The 19,694-nt window shown below is 40.3% G+C and overlaps 1 protein-coding gene across 5 annotated transcripts in view; it reads left to right on the top strand.

Moving 5' to 3' along the window:
* mef2aa (myocyte enhancer factor 2aa) overlaps positions 1 to 19,126 on the top strand; it is an 88,815-nt gene extending 69,689 nt beyond the window's left edge. For 2 of the 5 annotated variants that reach the window (XM_034288174.1, XM_010892704.4), the window contains exons 7-11: positions 8,252 to 8,436; positions 11,102 to 11,125; positions 14,619 to 14,742; positions 14,865 to 14,988; positions 15,203 to 15,536. In XM_034288174.1, coding sequence (XP_034144065.1) covers positions 8,252 to 8,436; positions 11,102 to 11,125; positions 14,619 to 14,742; positions 14,865 to 14,988; positions 15,203 to 15,536 — 791 coding nt within the window. Of the gene's footprint in view, positions 1 to 8,251; positions 8,437 to 11,101; positions 11,126 to 14,618; positions 14,743 to 14,864; positions 14,989 to 15,202 lie in introns of all 5 variants that reach the window. The other 3 variants (XM_010892707.5, XM_010892709.4, XM_010892706.4) reach the window with 2 other exon arrangements.
* The last annotated feature ends 568 nt before the right edge of the window (positions 19,127 to 19,694 follow it).

Genomic DNA, 19,694 nt, shown 5'->3' with positions numbered 1-19,694 from the left:
TGAAGGAAGGCCACCATTCCGGAATCACCTCTTCACTGTTAATGTTGAGACTGGTGTTTTGTGGGTGCTATTTAATGAAGTTGAGGACCTGTAAGGCATCTGTTTCTCAAACTTGACAATAATGTATTTGTCCTCTTGCTCAGTTGTGCACCAGGGCCTCCTACTCCTCTTTCTATTAGTTAGAGACAGTTTGGGCTGTTCTGTGAAGGAAGTAGTACACCTTGTTGTATGAGATCTTCAGTTTCTTGGCAATTTCCCACATTGGCCTGCAATTGGCCTTCATTTTACAGAACAAGAATAGACTGAGGAGTTTCAGAAGAAAGTCATTTGTTTCTGGCCATTATCGAATCCACAATTGCTGATGCTGAAGATACTGAACCATTCTAAATAAAGCCAGTTTTGTTGCTTCCTTAATCAGCACAACAGTTTTGAGCTGGGCTAACATAATTGCAAAGGGGTTTTCTAATGATCAATTAGCCTTTTAAAATGATTGGGTTAGCAAACACAAGAGCCATTGGAACACAAGAGCTGTTGATAGTGGGCCTCTGTACACCTGTGTAGATATTCGGTTGGAAATCAGTTATTTCTGGGTACAGTTGTCATTTACAACATTAGCCATTGCTGCACTATATTTCTGATAAATTTGGACAAAAAAATATATTTTGAAAACCAGGACATTTGTAAGTGACCCACTTTTTTGAACGGTAGTGTATTTGCTCAGATGATTGTGTACAGTAACTGAAGAAAATGCCAATAGTTGCAAATGTGCAGCCCGCCACTTAGGAAATACACAATCAAACCACCAAGGACACCAGAAAGGGCACATGTATAATTGTACTTCCTGCAAGGTAAAGATCATGACTGCCTCTTGTTCTGAATTGAATGCTCACTTTGTCTCACTCCAAATGTTTGTTTTCCACATTTTGCTAGTGTTTTTGGAATGGCAGCAGCCACTTTGTGGTTCTTAGGGTCTATGTCATCATTGTGAAATGGTTGGTGTCTGATAGGGTTAACAGTCTAAAGGGTAGAGTTCAGGCGGCTGATTGGTTTTGGCAGGTAAATAAACACAGTGTTTCCTTTAGGGCTGACACCTTCATCCCACTCTACCACCCACAGTTTCCTTCCCTCTATTGACAGGTGCATCTGTTTTTCCCAGTAGCGTGGAAGCCCTTATATGGATGCAGACAGCCTGCTAGTGGCCTAGGCCAGTAAGACCATGGAGCTATTCAGGCCATGACGTCCCTCTGTCTGCTTTGTTCACAATGACCGGACAGCTTGTTGTCCGTAAAAAAAATTGTAGTAGAAATACATTGAGGAATCAACATAAGCCCCACTCTATTTGGAGCTAAATATTTTAAATTCTGAGCTGAATTGTGAGTCCTCACGTGCTGTGTAAAATTGTAGTCTGCATTTCGTGAGGTGATTCAAGGCAATCAGGGCTGGGTAAAATGTTTGGTCTATCTGCATTTGGTCCGTGGCAGTCTCCACTACTCTGACCCTGTGCTGGGTAAGCAGTCATTTTGTGGGGTGCTGTGTGGCCCCTGTGCCAAGGGAGGGGTGTCAGCCATTGGCACATTGGTAGGAGACTGCAGCTGTTGTTTGTACCGAACTGTGTGTAACAGCAGAGACATGCTATTTGGAAGAGAATCCTCTCTCTCCAGTGCTGCTGTCAGATGGCCATTCCTTACATAGCTCTGATTTTTCGCAAGCAGTAGCTATTGGGAGAGGAGAGGCCCATTGGACCAGGCAGATGGAATTCTCTCTTGTAACGTCTTGCTCTCTTTTCCCCTGCTGGTGTGACTTGATATCACTACTAAGAGGGGCTTACAAGCATGGAAAATGTCATGGGAAATGCTCCAGATCACTGATTAAGCCTATAGAGTGCTGATCCTAACCCTAATCCCATATGATATGCCAGCTCTTGTCCTCGGAAAGAAAAACGTTTGGCTTCATATTGGCATGTATCGACAAAGTCCAAATGTGCAATTTTTTTTCCATGGTCATCTTATGGCACTTTTTACAGTGTGGATGCATGCAGGTATGTACTGTAGCTGGAAACCTGTTGCTTTTTTGAGATATTTCATTTCTTCAGCAGTGGAAGGATATCCACAAGTGTTCTTTGCCACGTGTTACGAATGTATGCGTTCATTCAGAATGAGCTAGTATGGTTTCAATCTGAGACCTTAACAAGATTTGGCAGTTTACAAACAAACGCATACAAATGTGTTCCTGTTAATACACCACATCTTACATTAAGCAGAAATGATTTTTCATGGTAATACCGTCATTATACCCACAAAACATTACCGGAATCTCTGGTAAATGAGACTCTGCAGACGGCTGATGCTCACCTAGCATGTTAGAGGCATAAAAGGCCATGTTTTACATTAAATAAGGGGGAAAGGGCTCCCATACTCCTGCTGGAGAGGTTTCACAGTGGTTTAGTGCCAGTATTCTGCAGACATGAATCACGATTGATAAGTAGACTGGACTGACATTGTGTAAGCCCTGGGCAGTGGTCATCACAAGGCAGTCTGGTTCTCTCTGACTCTGGCATAAGCATTTTCATATTCACATTGAGATCATTCCAGAGGAGTTTATAGAGTGCATACATTTTCATACTGGTCCCCCCATGGCAATCAAACCCACCACCTTGGTGAATGTTCACTCACAACATACAGTATTCTTGTTTTGCAGGCAAATTGTTGTTGCTATATTATAATTATGTATTTTCAGAAATGTTTGATGGTAATTAATTATCAATTGGTCCATTTGAAATGAGCCATCTGTTTTGGCTTTCTTTCAAATACCAAATAGTTGGCCCATAATAACACTATGAACTTCTCATGCTTTGCTCAAATATATATTTATCGATGCAATTAAAGGAGCTCTGTAGGATCATATTTTACCTTATTAGTAATCCTATGTGGATTGCTTAATGCATTAAGCTTTAACTACCTAATTAATTTCCACAGTTTTTTTTTATTCTTTCTGTGTTCTCTTTATTCCCACTATGTTAAGCATTAAAGGGATATATTACCAAACAAATTATTTAGTTCATTATTATAGTGGTTCTGCTGGGGTCCGTAGCCAAATATAAGTATATTAAAAGTTTTATTAAATATTTGTTTATTAAAATGTTCCTTCTGGGGGCTCAAGACAAGGTTAATTACACCAAAGTCAGAGGTTGTCAATGTTTTCTCTAGTGGGATCATGGGCTAAAAGTAAAGCTACTAACCCAGAGAAAAATAACCTGTTTTTTTCCAGAACAAAGAATAAACATTTTTGAGGGGGATAATTAGAAGAAAAAATATGAAACATTTAAATGTATGGATATGTATTAATTGATTTATGGAAGCTTATGATATGATTAGCTTATATGTACTGGCCGTGTAAATTAATATGTCAATCTTATATTTGTGTCATTATAATAGCTTTTGGGTGGGCATCCCTAAAAATGGAGTCCCCAAAAGTTCTGGCAAAAAACCCCGGAAAATTTGAATGCCACTGGCCTAGGCCATAATAAGACATAATATAATAATATGCTATTTTTATCTCACTTGAGTTGGGTCCTAATTATCGGAGGGGGGTGCCAGAATTTGCTGCCAAAATGAGAAGTGCATTAGTATACTTTTTATACAATCCCCAGAAAGTGTGCATTTCTCAAGATGGGGAACTATCTATACAAAGATGAAACTAACATAGTTATTTTCACTAACTTACATAGTTAGTTTCAGACCACCTTTTCAGTTTGTTCTCGATTTATCTCTGCAAAGAAAGATCTGTATTTTGAGAAATTCATGGTTGACATGCGCACTTTTTGGGTTTTGTATTATCAGTGTGCTGATATTAACAGAAATACAAAAATATAATTGTTGAGTTAAATATCCATTTGAGAATGAGTGCTAGTCATGACTGCAAGTCACATATTGGTGGTTAAATAGGTTCTTGAAAGAGAAATACCAAAGGTATGTTTTTGCTCTGTATATGGAGGAATTATTCCTCTTTCTAAAGATCCATGAATGGCTATTGTGTTTCCAGTGGATTTTCCATGTCTAAACTGAGACTATTTTGGAAATATTTGTCTCTTGTTCTTACTTACAAGGCACTCTTTCGTAGCACCAAGCTAAACCACACTCTAGGTTTAAACTTCGACAGTGCCACTAGGTGATGAGTAGCTGATACAGATTGGTCCCGGGGAGCGGGGAGGCATTTTATTGCATAATTATGTCATGCAATAAAATGCTAATTATTACTTAAAAATCATACAATGTGATTTTTCTGGATTTTTGTTTTAGATTCCGTCACTCACAGTTGAAGAGTACCTATGATAAAAATACAGATTTCTACATGCTTTGTAAGTGGGAAAACCTGCCAAATCAGCAGTGTATCAAATACTTGTTCTCCCCACTGTATATAAACACATGTATTTGTTCTCTCTGTATCATATGATCCAGAATGGTTCTCCTGCCCACAAAACCTCAGTAAATGAACATGTAGAAGGATGTTTAGTTTCTGTGTTTGGTAAATACACTGTTGTAAATAATTGCCCTCACACATGTTCATCTGCGTCACTTCGTGGTGAAAGAGCAGTGTTGAATTTTTTTTAAAATACTTATTAGGAAGGCTTAGAAAAAGGGTTGTAGATACAATTGAATGAAGAGGGGTACTTTCTTTATATGTGGCCTTCCAAAGTATTCCGTATTGTTGTTTTGATGACCAATAACTAGAGAATAAGTGTCTTTTTTTATATCACATACTGTGACTCTGCTCTCTGCCACCTGAGCCAAAACAATACCAGTGCATCCAGCAAAAGGGTCTGTCCAGGCTCATTAATGGACGCTATAATTAGAATTTGTTCTCCTTTCCACATAATGTATTAGTCTCTTGATTTACAGCCATTAATCTTTTCCCATTCATGCATGTTATCGTCCCTCACTGAGACATGCAGTCCTCTGGTGTTTACTTAATGACAGTCAGGGCTGGTCAGGTCTGCATCATTTGCTCAATGGTGCAATTTTTGAGCAGTACAGACAACCCCTTATGTAACTTTGCTCCTACAGGCAGTTTAAATTATTTACAACAGTGTATTTACCAAACACAGAAACTAAACATCCTTCTACATGTTCATTTACTGAGGTTTTGTGGGCAGGAGAACCATTCTGGATCATATGATACAGAGAGAACAAATACATGTGTGTGTGTATACAGTGGGGAGAACAAGTATTTGATACACTGCTGATTTTGCAGGTTTTCCTACTTACAATGCTTGTAGATGTCTGTAATTTATATCATAGGTATACTTCAACTGTGAGAGACGGAATCTAAAACAAATATCCAGAAAATCACATTGTATGATTTTTAAATAATGAATTAGCATTTTATTGCATGACATAAGTATTTGATCACCTACCAACCAGTAAGAATTCCAGCTCCCACAGACCTGTTTGTTTTTCTTTAAGATGCCCTCCTGTTCTCCACTCATTACCTGTATTAACTGCACATGTTTGAACTCGTTACCTGTATAAAAGACACCTGTCCACACACTCAATCAAACAGACTCCAACCTCTCCACAATGACCAAGACCAGAAACATGTGTAAGGACATCAGGGATACAATTGTAGACCTGCACATGGCTGGGATGGGCTACATGACAATAGGCAAGCAGCTTGGTGAGAAGGCAACAACTGTTGGCACAATTATTAGAAAATGGAAGAAGTTCAAGATGACGGTCTGGGGCTCCATGGTCTGGGGCTCCATGCAAGATCTCACCTCATGGGGCCTATGATCATGAGGAAGGTGATGGATCAGCCCAGAACTACACGGCAAGACCTGGTCAATGACCTGAAGAGAGCTGGGACCACAGTCTCAAAGAAAACCATTAGTGACATACTATGCCGTCATGGATTAAAATCCTGCCGCGCACGCAAGGTCATGTCCAGGCCCGTCTGAAGTTTGCCAATGACCATCTGGATGATCCAGAGGAGGAATGGGAGAAGGTCATGTGGTCTGATGAGACAAAAATAGAGCTTTTTGGTCTAAACTCCACTCGCTGTGTTTGGAGGAAGAAGAAGGATGAGTACAACCCCAAGAACACCATCCCAACTGTGAAGCATGGAGGTGGAAACATCAGTCTTTGGGGATGCTTTTCTGCAAAGGGGACAGGACGACTGCACCGTATTGAGGGGAGGATGGATGGGGCCATGTATCGTGAGATCTTGGCCAACAACCTCCTTCCTTCAGTAAGAGCATTGAAGATGCCAGGGTCGTGGCTGGGTCTTCCAGCATGACAACAACCCGAAACACACAGCCCGGGCAACTACGGAGTGGCTCCGTAAGAAGCATCTCAAGGTTCTGGAGTGGCCTAGCCAGTCTCCAGACCTGATCCCAATAGAAAACCTTTTGAGGGAGATGAAAGTCCGTATTGGCCAGCGACAGCCCCGAAACCTGATGAATCTGGAGAAGGTTTCGGACGGAATCCCGCAGAGAGCTTCCAAAGCATCAGAGGGATCTCATTGTTGAAAGATATCAGTCAGGAGAAGGGTACAAATGAATTTCCAAAGCATTAGATATACCATGGAACACAGTGAAGACAGTCATCATCAACTGGAGAATATATGGCACAACAGAGACTGTAGAGGCTAAGTCCAAGCTTTTTACTCATCAGCCATTTCTAATCACAGGAATATGTACTAATGTATACCATTCTACATGCTGCTTTGTGTTTAATTGGTTTTTGGTTTTTTAAGCTGTAGCAAATGCAATATCTACACATTCATGTGTGTGTAACAACAGATTCCCTAGGTCTCTGATCATTATCAGAGAACTATGTTGCTACACCTTTTTACAGTCATGTCAAGATACTGTAAGACCCTCCCCCTCCTAAACACCAGCCCTCAGTTGATTTTCCAACCCTCCCCCACAACCGTTTTGAAACTGTGTGAAAATCCACAACCAGGGTTTGCCTTTTTTATCATTTTTTGCATATATTATAATTTTACAATATTATAACGAAAGTTAAGTTACATTTAACAACTGTTTTTGACCCAGGTGTTACTCATAATCTAAGGAACCTATATTTATGTTTAAGTATTGAATTCAAGGTCTTGAATTCATAAGCATTGAAAATGTAGACATTGTTTTAGCGTTTGGTTAATTTCCATAGTTACTGATATGCTTTCACCTTGGACTTTACTGTAGTCACTTTCAGTATAAAATGGGAGTAAGTGCATGGAGCAATACTAGGTGACATTGCGTATGCTGTTGATTCAGCTGTGAGATACCATTGTATGTCTCATAACTGTTTATTTGGCATTGTATTGTGGGGCTTCTTATCTGTAGCTAGAGTGGAGATTGTTCCATTATTTTACAGGTCCTGCTTATTCTGCACCCAGCTTGTGTTTCACTAGGCTCTACAGAACACAATGGGCTACTCAGTTACTTGTTGAAGTGTGACACTGATCTGTTGATGAAATTCTAGATAGCATTGATTCTTTGATCTCCGTTTCTCATAATTATTCTACATTGGTCATGCATTTTTCCCCCTGTTTCTGATGTTTTGCTGTAGAAGGCGTGAAGAGATATAATCTGCTGTTGAATTTGCGAAGATGCACACATCGATTTCATAGCATCCACTGTACTGTAGTAGGTCATACCTCACATGATCACTCCCACTCCATATAGACATGGTTTGATATGTACTGCAGTGAAATGGTGTCACCGACACTGTTCCTGCTTTCACTTTGTCTCATTGCTGCTGCCACAGGAAATGAGTCTGGTTGAAGGGTGCGGGGTGGGGGGCAGTGAGTAAGGTTTGGGGTTGGGGGATAAACAAGCCGTATGACACATTTTTCTGTAAGAAAATTACAGTTCACACATACAGTACATATACAAAATACCATAACAATATTTAATAGTGACATTTTTTTATCTGACTAATGGCTTGCTATTCCTATCTTAAATAGCAGTCACAGTACATTTGTTAGGTGAATTGCTCCTCATCCCGGGATACAAGGCGTTGACTTGGATATCGTCACTCACAGCAAGAGAGAAGGGCTCATCAATTCTCAAATGGATGTTTTATTTTAGTAAATGTGCAGTATAATTATCGGAGACTATTAAAACTTCCCAGAGGGTTGGAAACATTAAACGTTGCATGCCAGAGTAATCTATGCAGATTTGAAATAGTATGTTGGAAAGTTGGCAGATGAATGTTGTTATAGTGACTCATAGTCTTCTGTCTCTCTCCAGGGAACGGCTTCGTCAATCCCAGGGGCTCTCCGGGACTCCTGGGCACAGCCAGCGGGAATGGCCTGGGGAAAGTCATGCCCACCAAGTCTCCACCGCCCCCTGGAGGGAACATGGGCATGGGCAACCGCAAGCCAGATCTGAGAGTCGTGATCCCCCCTTCATCCAAAGGCATGATGCCTCCACTGGTGAGTAGTGTACTGTAGCCCCCTCCTCACTGCACATGAGCAGACTGGAGGAAGACTGTGTGTGTCTGCCACATTGTCCCCCACGTGTGCTACCGAGGGCGTTTTATTTTCACAGGGTTGTGATGGTGTCGTTGTGGTATAGCGTGTTGGAAATGTTGGAAATGTTTTGGAGAGGGAAACGTGGTCCTCCCTGACTGAGGAAAATCAGTATTGTTTGAAGTGCTGGGTCCTCATTTATACCTTAATTTCCAATTACATTCTGGTGTGGTGGGGAGAACCTAGGCATTCATTGGACACCAGATTGTTGGATTGTACATTTGTAGAGTTTTTTTTGACACAAAACAAGTGTTACAATGCCACCTGGAAAACAAACTACATCCTTGTTTGCTGTCTGATTTGGTTTTGTTAAACTCTTGCATTGTTTCTCAAATAAAAAAAAAGTTACAATATCACCATAGTAGTGGCGGGGTTGGGGGCAGAATATAATTGGTGAGACTTCAAACTACACTGAGCAACTGTCTCTTCAAGCAGTTTTTGTGTAACTGAGACCTTAAATGGAAAAGTCAAATTATGCTTAATATTAACCATAGAGGATTGTGTATCTCCAGCCATGGAATAGATTCTGACATTTAAATAGGATATGATCAAATGGTCCTTAGGAACAGGCATGGCAATAGTGCATATTGACAAAGGGTCTGAATGAGCAATGGTTAATGATGATGTTCAAGCAATTTTTTTGCTAAAATTGCTTTGCAATCTCTTTGCGGCATATTAATCCATTCTATCCATTCAATCAGTACGTCCAAAAAATCTTGCCATTAATACAAGGATCAAGCACTCCCATTTTGCCAAAAGCAACAATGTTTGGTTTTAATACTGTTCTTTAACCAGTAGAATCTTTACAAAAACATGGTATGCGGTGGATGGAGATACACGCTGAAAATGGATGAATAACCAACCTTTGAGAAAAGTGGTGCTGGCAAGCTTTCTTCAGTCACGCATTTTGTGATAAATGAGGTTGCTGTTTCTCTCTTCCCAGTGGGACTGGTTTAAATGCAACCGAGATTGACTCCCATCAACAGCAATCAGTGAGCGGCGTTAGTTCTCATTATGCATTATTATTTGATCAACCACAGGAGCTACAGTAGACTCTAGACAGTGCCAAGAACACAAACAGCACCGTAGCTAACCGGACTATATCTCTGAGGCCCAGGTGCATTAACAGTCAGTCAATTATTCATTTTGAAATTAGAGGCCCTCTCTAATTATTATAATTAAGGTGCAGGGAGCTCTGACCACATTGAGCACCTGAGGCTATGCTAGCCTGTCATGGGCATAAATCAAAATGAGAAAAATGTATTTTAAATGTATTTATTTTATTGGCAGGTAATTGACTCTTTCCAACCAGCCGGTTGCAGGAGCCCTCCGTGAGGGCTTGTTTGATGAATATACCTTCAGTTTCTGTGGTGTGTACACACCTGATCCGTCAGCCGGCCTGGAGGATCAGCCTGTGTTATCATGCCAACATCTGGAAGTGGTAGAGCTCCACAAGTCAACAACAAAAAAAAATTCACAAAGACACAGCAGTTAAGAGTGCTCTTCATGAGAACATCTGTCTGGATTAGAAGTATTCTGGATGTTCTGAAGGTGTCAGTAGTATGGAGACAGAAAGGAGAGCCTGCTCTGTCAGTGGAAGTGCTGCGTTCCGTTTGGGGCTGGCAGGTCTGCAGACAGCCTGTCATTAGGCCATAATGGTATTAAATTAATCACATCTCAGTGTGACAGAGTGGTGATGCAGGTTTAATCATGGACCCAGAGTGTGAGCCAGATAATATCTTGTCGCCCTTGTCGTGTCTTCCTGCCGCCATTGATTGAGTGTGGGTATTAAGACAGTCCCGGCCTGGGCACACACTGTCCCTCAGTTCAAGAAACATGGACTGACTTCCAGTTAGGATCTGGTGTTAGTGCCTCACTTACAGAGACCCCTGGGATTTACTAGGTGGAACACAAATGTACACTACGCTGACTTAGTTGTACTGTATCAAGGAGTTATATTGAGTGGTAGCTCTGACTACATTACTATTTGCATTAAGTTGAAGTAATCCGTTTTAGTTTCTTGAACAGCTTGTTTGTAGTGAAGAGCCATCCATATGAGTCAAGCTATATTCTCAGGTGGGATTTAATTGATTGACAGCAGTTAATCCATGCATGAGAGGTCATAAAGTGTTTTTTCTATCTTTAATCATTTTCTCCAACTCATTTAGATTTTACCTCAGTATCAGTCGGAGTAGCAAATTGTGATGGGTTTGAAATTACTGGTCCAATTCCAAAATGGTCAACCAATACAAACATTTTATAATATACATTAGCCATTTAGCAGAAAAGTATCTAAAGCATTACACAGTATTCTATTGAAGTATTTTAGGCAAGTTCATGAGTCCACAAAGAAACGGATTGATTGCATTTGACAGAGAAGTTTTCAAGGTAATATGAATAGCAGAGGACAGAGCGAATCTTTAAGCCTAGAGGGCATGCATGCCTAAATTACTTTTACTGGTGGAATACAATCAGGCAATTAGGACACTGGTTGTCCAGATGTAGTGTAGAAGCCATTCTGACCTTCTCTTGTAACGCTGCCACTCTTCTTCTCTTCTGTTGAGAGCAGTCGGAGGAAGAGGAAATGGATTTGGTGAGTTGAGAATTGCCTGAGAAATGGTTGAATTAACACTTTATTCGTCCAACCACAACAAAAAGTGGCAAATGGCCTAGAGTGGAAATAGAAGGATATCTTGATAGATTTGAATAACTTTAAAGTCCCCATGCAGTCTTTTTAATTACTTTTTAAAACAAATCATCACTGCTTAGTTTGTATGTTGAAAAGTACATATACATATAAATACATATACTATAAAACTACACTGGTTAGCCAAAACATTATGACCACCTTCCTTATAAACAGCGCCGGCCCGCCGAGGCATGGACTCCACAAGACCCCTGAAAGTGTTCTGTGGTATGCGACTTCTTGGTCCAGCGCAACCCACAGATGCTCAATCAGATTGAGATCTGGGAAATTTGAAGGCCAGGGCAACACCTTGAGCTCTTCATCATGTTCCTCAAAACATTCCCGAACAATGTGTGTAGTGTGGCAGGGTGCATTATCCTGATGAAAGAGGCCACTGCAGTCAAGGAATATCATTGCCATGAAGGGGTGTACCTAGTCCACAAAGATGTTTAGGTAGGTGGCACAGTGACATCCACAAGAATGCCTGGATCCAGGGTTTCCCACCAGATCATTGCCCAGAGCATCACACTCCCTCCAATGGCTTGTTGTCTTCCCATAGTGCATGCTGGTGCCATCACTTCCCCAGGTTAATGGCACACACAGTTCAGTAACAGAGCTCATCAATGGGCATTCTGACAATCTGCGGCTACGCAGCCCCATACGCAGCAGGATGCAGTGCACTGTGAGACACATTCCTCCCGTAACCGGCATTAACATTTTATGGGACTTGTGCCACATTTGACCTTCTGTCAGTTCGGACCAGACGGGATAGCCTTTGTTGCCCTCGCACACCAATGAGCCTTGGGCGCCCAACCCCCTGTCACTGATGTGTGGTTTGTCCCTCATCGGACCACTGTCTGTAGGTACTCACCACTGCTGACCGGGAGCACCCCACAAGCCTTGCTCTGACCAAGGCATCTGGCCTTAACAATTTGGCCCTTGCCCAAAGTTGCTGAGGTCTTTACTCCTGCCCGTGTCTCCTGCCCGTTGATTACTTGAGCTGATTGTTCACCATCTAATCTACGCAGACCTTGGCATGTGCCTTTGTTAGGAGATGATCAGCGTTATTTGCTTCACCCCTGAGTGGTCACAATGTTTTGGCTTTTGAGTGTATATATTATTACACATACATAAATACATATCATTTATTTCTATGAGCTTCTCTTGGCTTATCTGATTATATGAATGTTTGTAAAAAAAAAATTACATATGAAGACCTGATTGGTTGTAGGGACAGTTTTGTTTTGAAGCTTTATAGTGTGGACATCTCATCTGATGTTTGACTGCATTGGGTCTTTAACTTTTACACTGTGGCTGTGGATCCAACCTCAAGATCTTTAGTACAACCAACTAAAGCTGCCTGGAGCATCTGTTTATGTGCAGATCCAATTGTGTGCACGTGTGCTGTATATTGGACTACAGGTGAAGGGTGCGAAACGGTCCGGTTCACATAACAGAACTTAAAATAATAGCAAACAGGTTTGCATCATTACATCGCTGAGTGATAATTTTTGCAATCTTTATGCAACATGACTACAAAATAATCTTACTACATTTTAGTTGAACTTATTCAGCGGTTTACCTTGTTCCATTTTCTGACTCCACAAGGCTAATTGAAGTGTGATGCTCACATTTTCGGACGTTATGGAAAGATGCAGATCTTTTGGAACGGTGGACTAAAGATCCCGGGACATTCGGATCTGCAGCCATGGCCTTATTTTTATAAAGACTAAATTGAGAAGAGCAATGTCAGTGTGTTACTGCATGTTTTTGGCCTGGCCTGTTAAAGGTGCCTCAACCTGTCTGTGTTGCACTCTGCCACTCCCATGCATTAGACAAGGAAGCCAAGTCATCCTTCTGGGGTGTATGTCTGTTTCTGTTTTCGATAGTGAGCACAAAATGCACACGTTAACAAGAACTCAGACAGGTCATTTTAAGTCTTGCGTCTTCAAGAAAAATATTTTGGACAGACATCAGTTGTTATTAAAAGAAAAACACATCTTTCATGATGTCAATACAATGTGATTCCCTGGAAGAGATTTTGAATCTTGGCAATTTTGTAATGGAGAGAGCTAGATGACTTGATTATTGGATGATTCCCAGATATTCTCAGATATGCTTGTTTTTGGAAGAGTAGGTGCAGTGGAGAACATATGGAATCCCATTTGGCCTCAGTCGAACCCTGCACTAAATTACAAGCAACCGTACCACGATAGGCATGTGGTGTGTGTGTTTGCTACCCTGACTTAGTAAAGGTGTGTCTAAAGGTGTGATGTTATTACCACCCAGATCACAAACGTCCCCCATGCAGTCTGTCAGGGTGCTCCTAAGTCTCACTCTTAGATGAGAACAAACAAGCGTATCGTCAATTCAAATTGGAGATACATAATTGACAGTACATAATATACTTAAAAGATTTGAATAAAGCATGCATAGATCTATACATTATAGAAAAAGGGACTGGTGTGAGTGTGTGGGCTTGATGAGTGCGGTTGGGTGGCTCAGAGCTTGTGTGGTCCTGTTGCTGCTGCATGAAGGCGCTGTGTTGTGTGACTGTGTGCTTAGGGCAGCATGCCAGCCACTGCACCCAGGACAAGAGACAGCATGCCAGCCCCTGCACCCAGGACAAGAGACAGCATGCCAGCCACTGCACGCAGGACAAGAGACAGCATGTCAGCCACTGCACCCAGGACTGTGCTTGTATAAGACATATGTGGTAGCTACTATCAAAATGCAGAACCTGTCTTTTCTGCTGGCAGTAGAAGATATTAGGACGGACTTTGGTGGCGATTCAATTCATTATTGCGTTATACACAGGATAGAAATTAGTTGAGTGTTTTAAAGAATGAACAAGAAGTTATGGTGTGTGGTAAAATCCTATTTTAAAATGATATGTCTCTGATCATGTATTTTACATAATCCCTGCGTTACTTTAACCAGATTAACCTACACTGTAGTAATAAATATTGGACAAAAACAGCAATGTCTGTACTTGATGGCAGTTCTTGTTGTTGTTGATTATCACACATTGTTAAACAGTCATCGTACATTCCAGACGACAGTTAAGCCTATATTGACCATATGTGTATTATAATACAGATATGCTCAATATAAGGCTTAATTATTATCTGGAATTTAGCTACAGTGAAGCGACAGTGTCACCTCTTGGTGGAAAGTGGTATAGCAACCCATTCTAGATATATATTGTTATATTCTTTATCAAATGATAACTTCAGAATATACTGTTAATATTCACAACGTCTATCTATCTATCTATCTATCTATCTATCTATCTATCTATCCATTTATCTTGTATGTTTTTGTTCACCACAGTAAGTTTTCACAGTTCCATACTGTGTGGCTTGGTTCATTAAACCTGTTTTCTTTGTGCTGTTTACAGAACACCCAAAGGATAAGCAGCTCCCAGTCCCAGCCACTGGCCACCCCAGTAGTGTCGGTCTCCACCCCCAGTCTGGCCCCCCAAGGTCTGGTCTACTCAGGCATGCCCAGCGGCTACAACACTGGTGAGTCTACCCCGCCTGGTAGGGCTGCCTCAGTGCTGCCTAAACCTGCTGTTACTGATTGGACTATTCTCCTGTGGTGAGAGGTGTTGCTGGGTGTAACGGTGGGAGTGTGTTTGTTTCAGAGTACTCCCTGAGCAGTGCAGAGATCTCCTCTCTACAGGGCTTCGGCTCTCCGGGGCTCTCTCTGGGCTCTATGTCGGCATGGCAACAGCATCAACTGGGCCAGGCAGCTCTTAGCTCTTTGGTGTGAGTAACACCCCTCGCATAAGAGCACATATCTAAAAAAGAAAAAAAAAAACACCCACACATCTATAGATTATACAGCACATTCACACACATTATATACACATTCAGAGTACAGAGTTTGTGCTCCTTCAATGGTTTATTATTCCCATCACTACAAGCACCCCGTCTATGTTCCGTTCCTAATGTTACTGACCACAGTGCTGTTTCTCCACAGGGGAGGCAGTCACCTACCCCAGGGCTCCAACCTCTCTATCAACACCAGCCAGAACATCAACATCAAGTCAGAGCCCATCTCTCCACCACGGGAGCGCGTCACCACCTCAGGCTTCCCCCAGCAGCAGCAAGCATCCAGCCGGCAGGACCTGGGCCGCTCGCCAGTGGACAGCCTCAGTTCCTCCTGCAGCTCTTACGACGGCAGTGACCGCGAGGACCACAGGCCAGACTTCCACTCCTCGTCCATGGGGCTGGGCAGACCCCCAGCCAGCACCGAGGACAACAGGGAGAGCCCCTCTGTCAAGCGCATGCGCATGGACACCTGGGTGACATAGAACCTCCCGGCCAGGCCTCCAGTCACCAGCTAGTCAGATGAAGGGAGGAAGAGGGCAGACGCGGTGGAGATATGGAGAGGTTCGGAAAGGTCCTTATAGTTATCATTATAATATTATTATTTAACTCCATTTCATTTTGTAAGAATGGTAAATAACTAAGGTGTCAGGACAGATCTAAATTAAATGGAAAGTAGTTGGTCTAAATGATGTTCACAGACAGATGTTATCAGGTACTTGATTGTTTGCAGGAGTCCGATGTCAAAAAAAAAGAAATACCCAAAATAGATTAGTCACTGGTCTAGTCTGGCACTTGTAGTTGCTGTTTTTTGCTGTTGTGGTTCCAAATGACAAACAATCAAAGAAAGTCAGAGAGATGCATAGCAACCGCGGAGCCCTGCCTGTGGCGTCCAGTGTTCAAGCTTTTGTTTTACAACGTGGCCAAACCTCATACACCTTTAATCTCATCAAACGAAATATGTCTCTAAATTTGTCACTTCTATTAACTTATTAAATACATTTATGTGAAATCAAATTTTAAAACTATCATCTTCAGAGACAACCTGTTTTTTTTTTTTTACGTAGCTTTCCTCTAAATAAAGATTTAATCGCCATTGAAATTCTACACACCTCATCACAGGCTTTACATTTGTTGCCATAACATTACAAAATACAACCTACTCAACATTTTCAAAGTGAAAAAGAAAGAGTTCTAAAATATTAATATGATAAACATGCATGAGAAGGTTTGAATATTATATCAATTATTCATAGAAATGTAATAAAAACAGTAGATATCTAGGACAACTTGAGATATCTTAACATGTGCGAAGTTGGTAGAATACTTTACAATATGATCACTTTTTCACTTTGAGTTGAGTAGATGAATTGTGTAGATATGTAAAGATTTTTTTCTAAGTAGTTGTAAGGCAGCAAAATGTGATGACTGAAAAGGTGTGTGGACTTTCAATAGGTACTTTATATTATATGGAAAAGACTTAAATGCAGAATTGTTCAGTTAATTTAGGAAGTTCTCATTGCTCCAACAGTTAATTGGTAATGTAAGCCAAAGCTCTACTGTATGATTCTTTTCGTTATTTTGCAGCTACGGTTTCCATTGAATTAAAAAAACAAACATTTTCATCTTTGTTTTTATTGTGGTTTATTACAAATAATATAAAGTCATGAAAGACAGATCTTGAATCAAAATCTAAAGCCATGAACATTTTCTGTTGGGTTATAAAATGAAAAATTTAGCCAAACTTTTGTTTTGTTATGTAAAAGCAAACTTTAATATATATCACCTTGGTGTAACTACGTATGTAATGTACCATCTCGAGATTCCAGAAAAGGGTATATTTTTGTGGATTGCAGCCATGTTTACAGGGCGAGATCCTTCCTAATAAGTAGAGTATTCACTGGTTAATATTTACTATTTTGTTAATTATACTGTACTTTCTTCAAATTTGAATTATTACTGTTATCAAATTGGTTTTATTTCCAGAGTTTTTTTGGGTCGTTTTCCCTTTAATAGTGGTAAATGTCTGTCCTTAAGTAATTGTAATAACAGTGATGTAAGGTTACAATTCCACTATAATGTATGTTGTGAAGGATTATCACCATGCTAAGGAAAACATAGTTCCCTCCATTTTGTTAACAGTTTACCTGCAGCTGCTGAATACACTGCCAACTTTCAAACCTAAGGTACCATCTCAGCATTGAAAGAAATGTAATTGTAATTGACCTTACCTCAATTGAAAGACATGCCATTTCATGAACCATGCCAAAAAACCTATTTAGAGTTAGTTATCCATTTATTGATCGCTCTCTGGTAAATGATTCATACTTATGAATACATTTTAAACATTTTGTAAATATCATAGCCTCAAAGTAAATCTCAGTTACGGTTATGTATAACATTTATCAGTATTATAAATTGTTTGCGCCCTATCAGTTGTAGAGAATGAATACTGGTAACTGAAATCCTGGCGTCATAAGCAGGGTGTAGTACTTAGAGGAGGGGCCGCATCCATTTTCTGTTTCACTGTTGTGTGTTTGCCTGTGTGAGCATATCAGACCATGCAAAGAGTCCTTTTCTGTTACAGGCTTGCATTATGCACCATCCCCAACGGTGGCAAAGTATCAGAGGATTCAGCAGCTAAAACGTAGACAATGCAACAGAATAAACTTGATCCCACACTGCTGGATTGCACACATTTGTATGGTTTGCTCTACAAAAGGAGTATCTCTTTACATTTGCTATATTTCCCCTTGTGTGTTTCTCCTCCACACCTACCTCCAACCCTTCATTTGATCCATGGCAGTTGGCAGTAGGCCAATTGTGATCTATGCAGTTCACAACTCATACTCTGCCCAGGCGCAGCCTTTAAAAAAAAAAAAAAAACATCACTTAAAATGTCCATTCTATTATTAGGTGTTATTGCATGTCCCATATACTACAACCCACAGTACTAAAATGAAGATTTGAGAAGGTGATGATGTAGAGACTACGTGCTTTGTGGCCTGCAGGCCTTTTATATGACTGTTAACCTCTAGTCCTTAAGTGCCACTGCAGAGCTGGACAGTCAGAATATAGCACAAACTGAATTCATATATACCTTATTGAACAGACATGATTTTCCACTTGACAATTCAGATTTATTTTAGACATGCATAAGAAACAGATTTCAGGTTACAGAACAGCAATAAAACCATTGCACTATTCGAACAAGCCAGTAGCAGTCTTTTTTTCATAGCATCATCACACAATTACATGCACAATTTAGCACTTGATAGGGTATCAGGGATTTTTTGTAGATTCATTGTTTATATGCATGGTTATAAAATAACCTTATCCCAAAGAATTACTCTGTTATAAATCAAGAAAAGCCTCACATTGCTCTAAACTGATGCCCCATAGGTAAACAAGTTTACAGGAAGCTGACAAATAGTACATTACAGTACAGAGACTGGCTACTCTTGAAATCAGATTCACACAAGGAATGTATAGAGAATTTAAAGGGATACACTTGCTCTTTTGGTGAAAACATGCACAATTGTTGAATGTTAAAGAACAGGATTTAAGGAAACAATGGAACTTTGTGGAAAGAACTTTCTTAACTTTGATGTGCAAGAGTACACTGCTTCGCTTTATGGCTTTTATAAACAGAACTGTGTATTAGGTAACAGTTTGTAGTTAATAGTTCACTTTAAGAAGCTGTTTGCGGTTTGGATGCTCAAACTGTTTGGCGGCACAAGCTGGACTTTGTTGCCATGAATGAAACAAAATGTTTCAAAATCAAGAGAGAAGTTAATTTGCATTTTATTTCCATTGAATGTGATGTTTTATCTTCATTATACAGTACAATAAATATTCTAGTGAACTTTTTATTGAGTAACTAAGATACCATGGTAGAGATTGTTGTACAAATTTGTATTCTTCATTCACTAAAGTACTTTACTGTGTATTTTAGGTTATTTCGCTTATTCTGTGTACAATGAAGTGAACAACTCTCTTACCTAGATTCTGTCCACCTGTAAAGTCCCAAATAATAGACTGTCAGCTTTATTAAACACATCAATGTATGCTCAAATTCTATATAAATTCTATGTGCCTTCATATTGGAGTAAGGGAGGAAAGAGTCGTAATTATTCATGTGCATTATTTTATATTCAAAAATAATTCAGCCTATGTTCTTATATTACAGATGTGCAAGAAGTAGATTTTAATATGGTTTAGTTATTATAACATTTATTATGCATTTGACATTTAGATTTTTGCATTTTAGCATATGCACTTACCCGGAACGGCACATTCATCCAGATTGCTGGGTGGGACACTAATTAAATCCAGTAATAGTAAGGACATTTTATCCAATGAAATGTCTATATTAGAAAAAGACAGTAGTTTGTGGGGGTATTATTTTGCACATTTTTTTAAATGGTAGGCTTTTACGTTTTCAGAGAAATATTGCGAAATGTTAAGTAGACAAGTCTTCCCCAAAGGAAGAGCAGCTCAGTGTTGTTCAGGTTGAGCTTCAGAGGCTGGGAAGGCATCCAAGCAGAGATGTCTGCAAAACACACATACTTTGCGTCGCTATCTGGGTGTCGGAATAGCAATGACAGTAGAGACTGAGAATAAGAAGAAGCCAAGTGGCTTGG

This window comes from Esox lucius, chromosome 19 (genome assembly GCF_011004845.1).
Source record: "Esox lucius isolate fEsoLuc1 chromosome 19, fEsoLuc1.pri, whole genome shotgun sequence".
Lineage (NCBI taxonomy): Eukaryota > Metazoa > Chordata > Actinopteri > Esociformes > Esocidae > Esox > Esox lucius.
The sequence above is the reverse complement of the archived record's forward strand: the minus strand, read 5'-3'. Positions and strand labels throughout refer to the sequence as shown.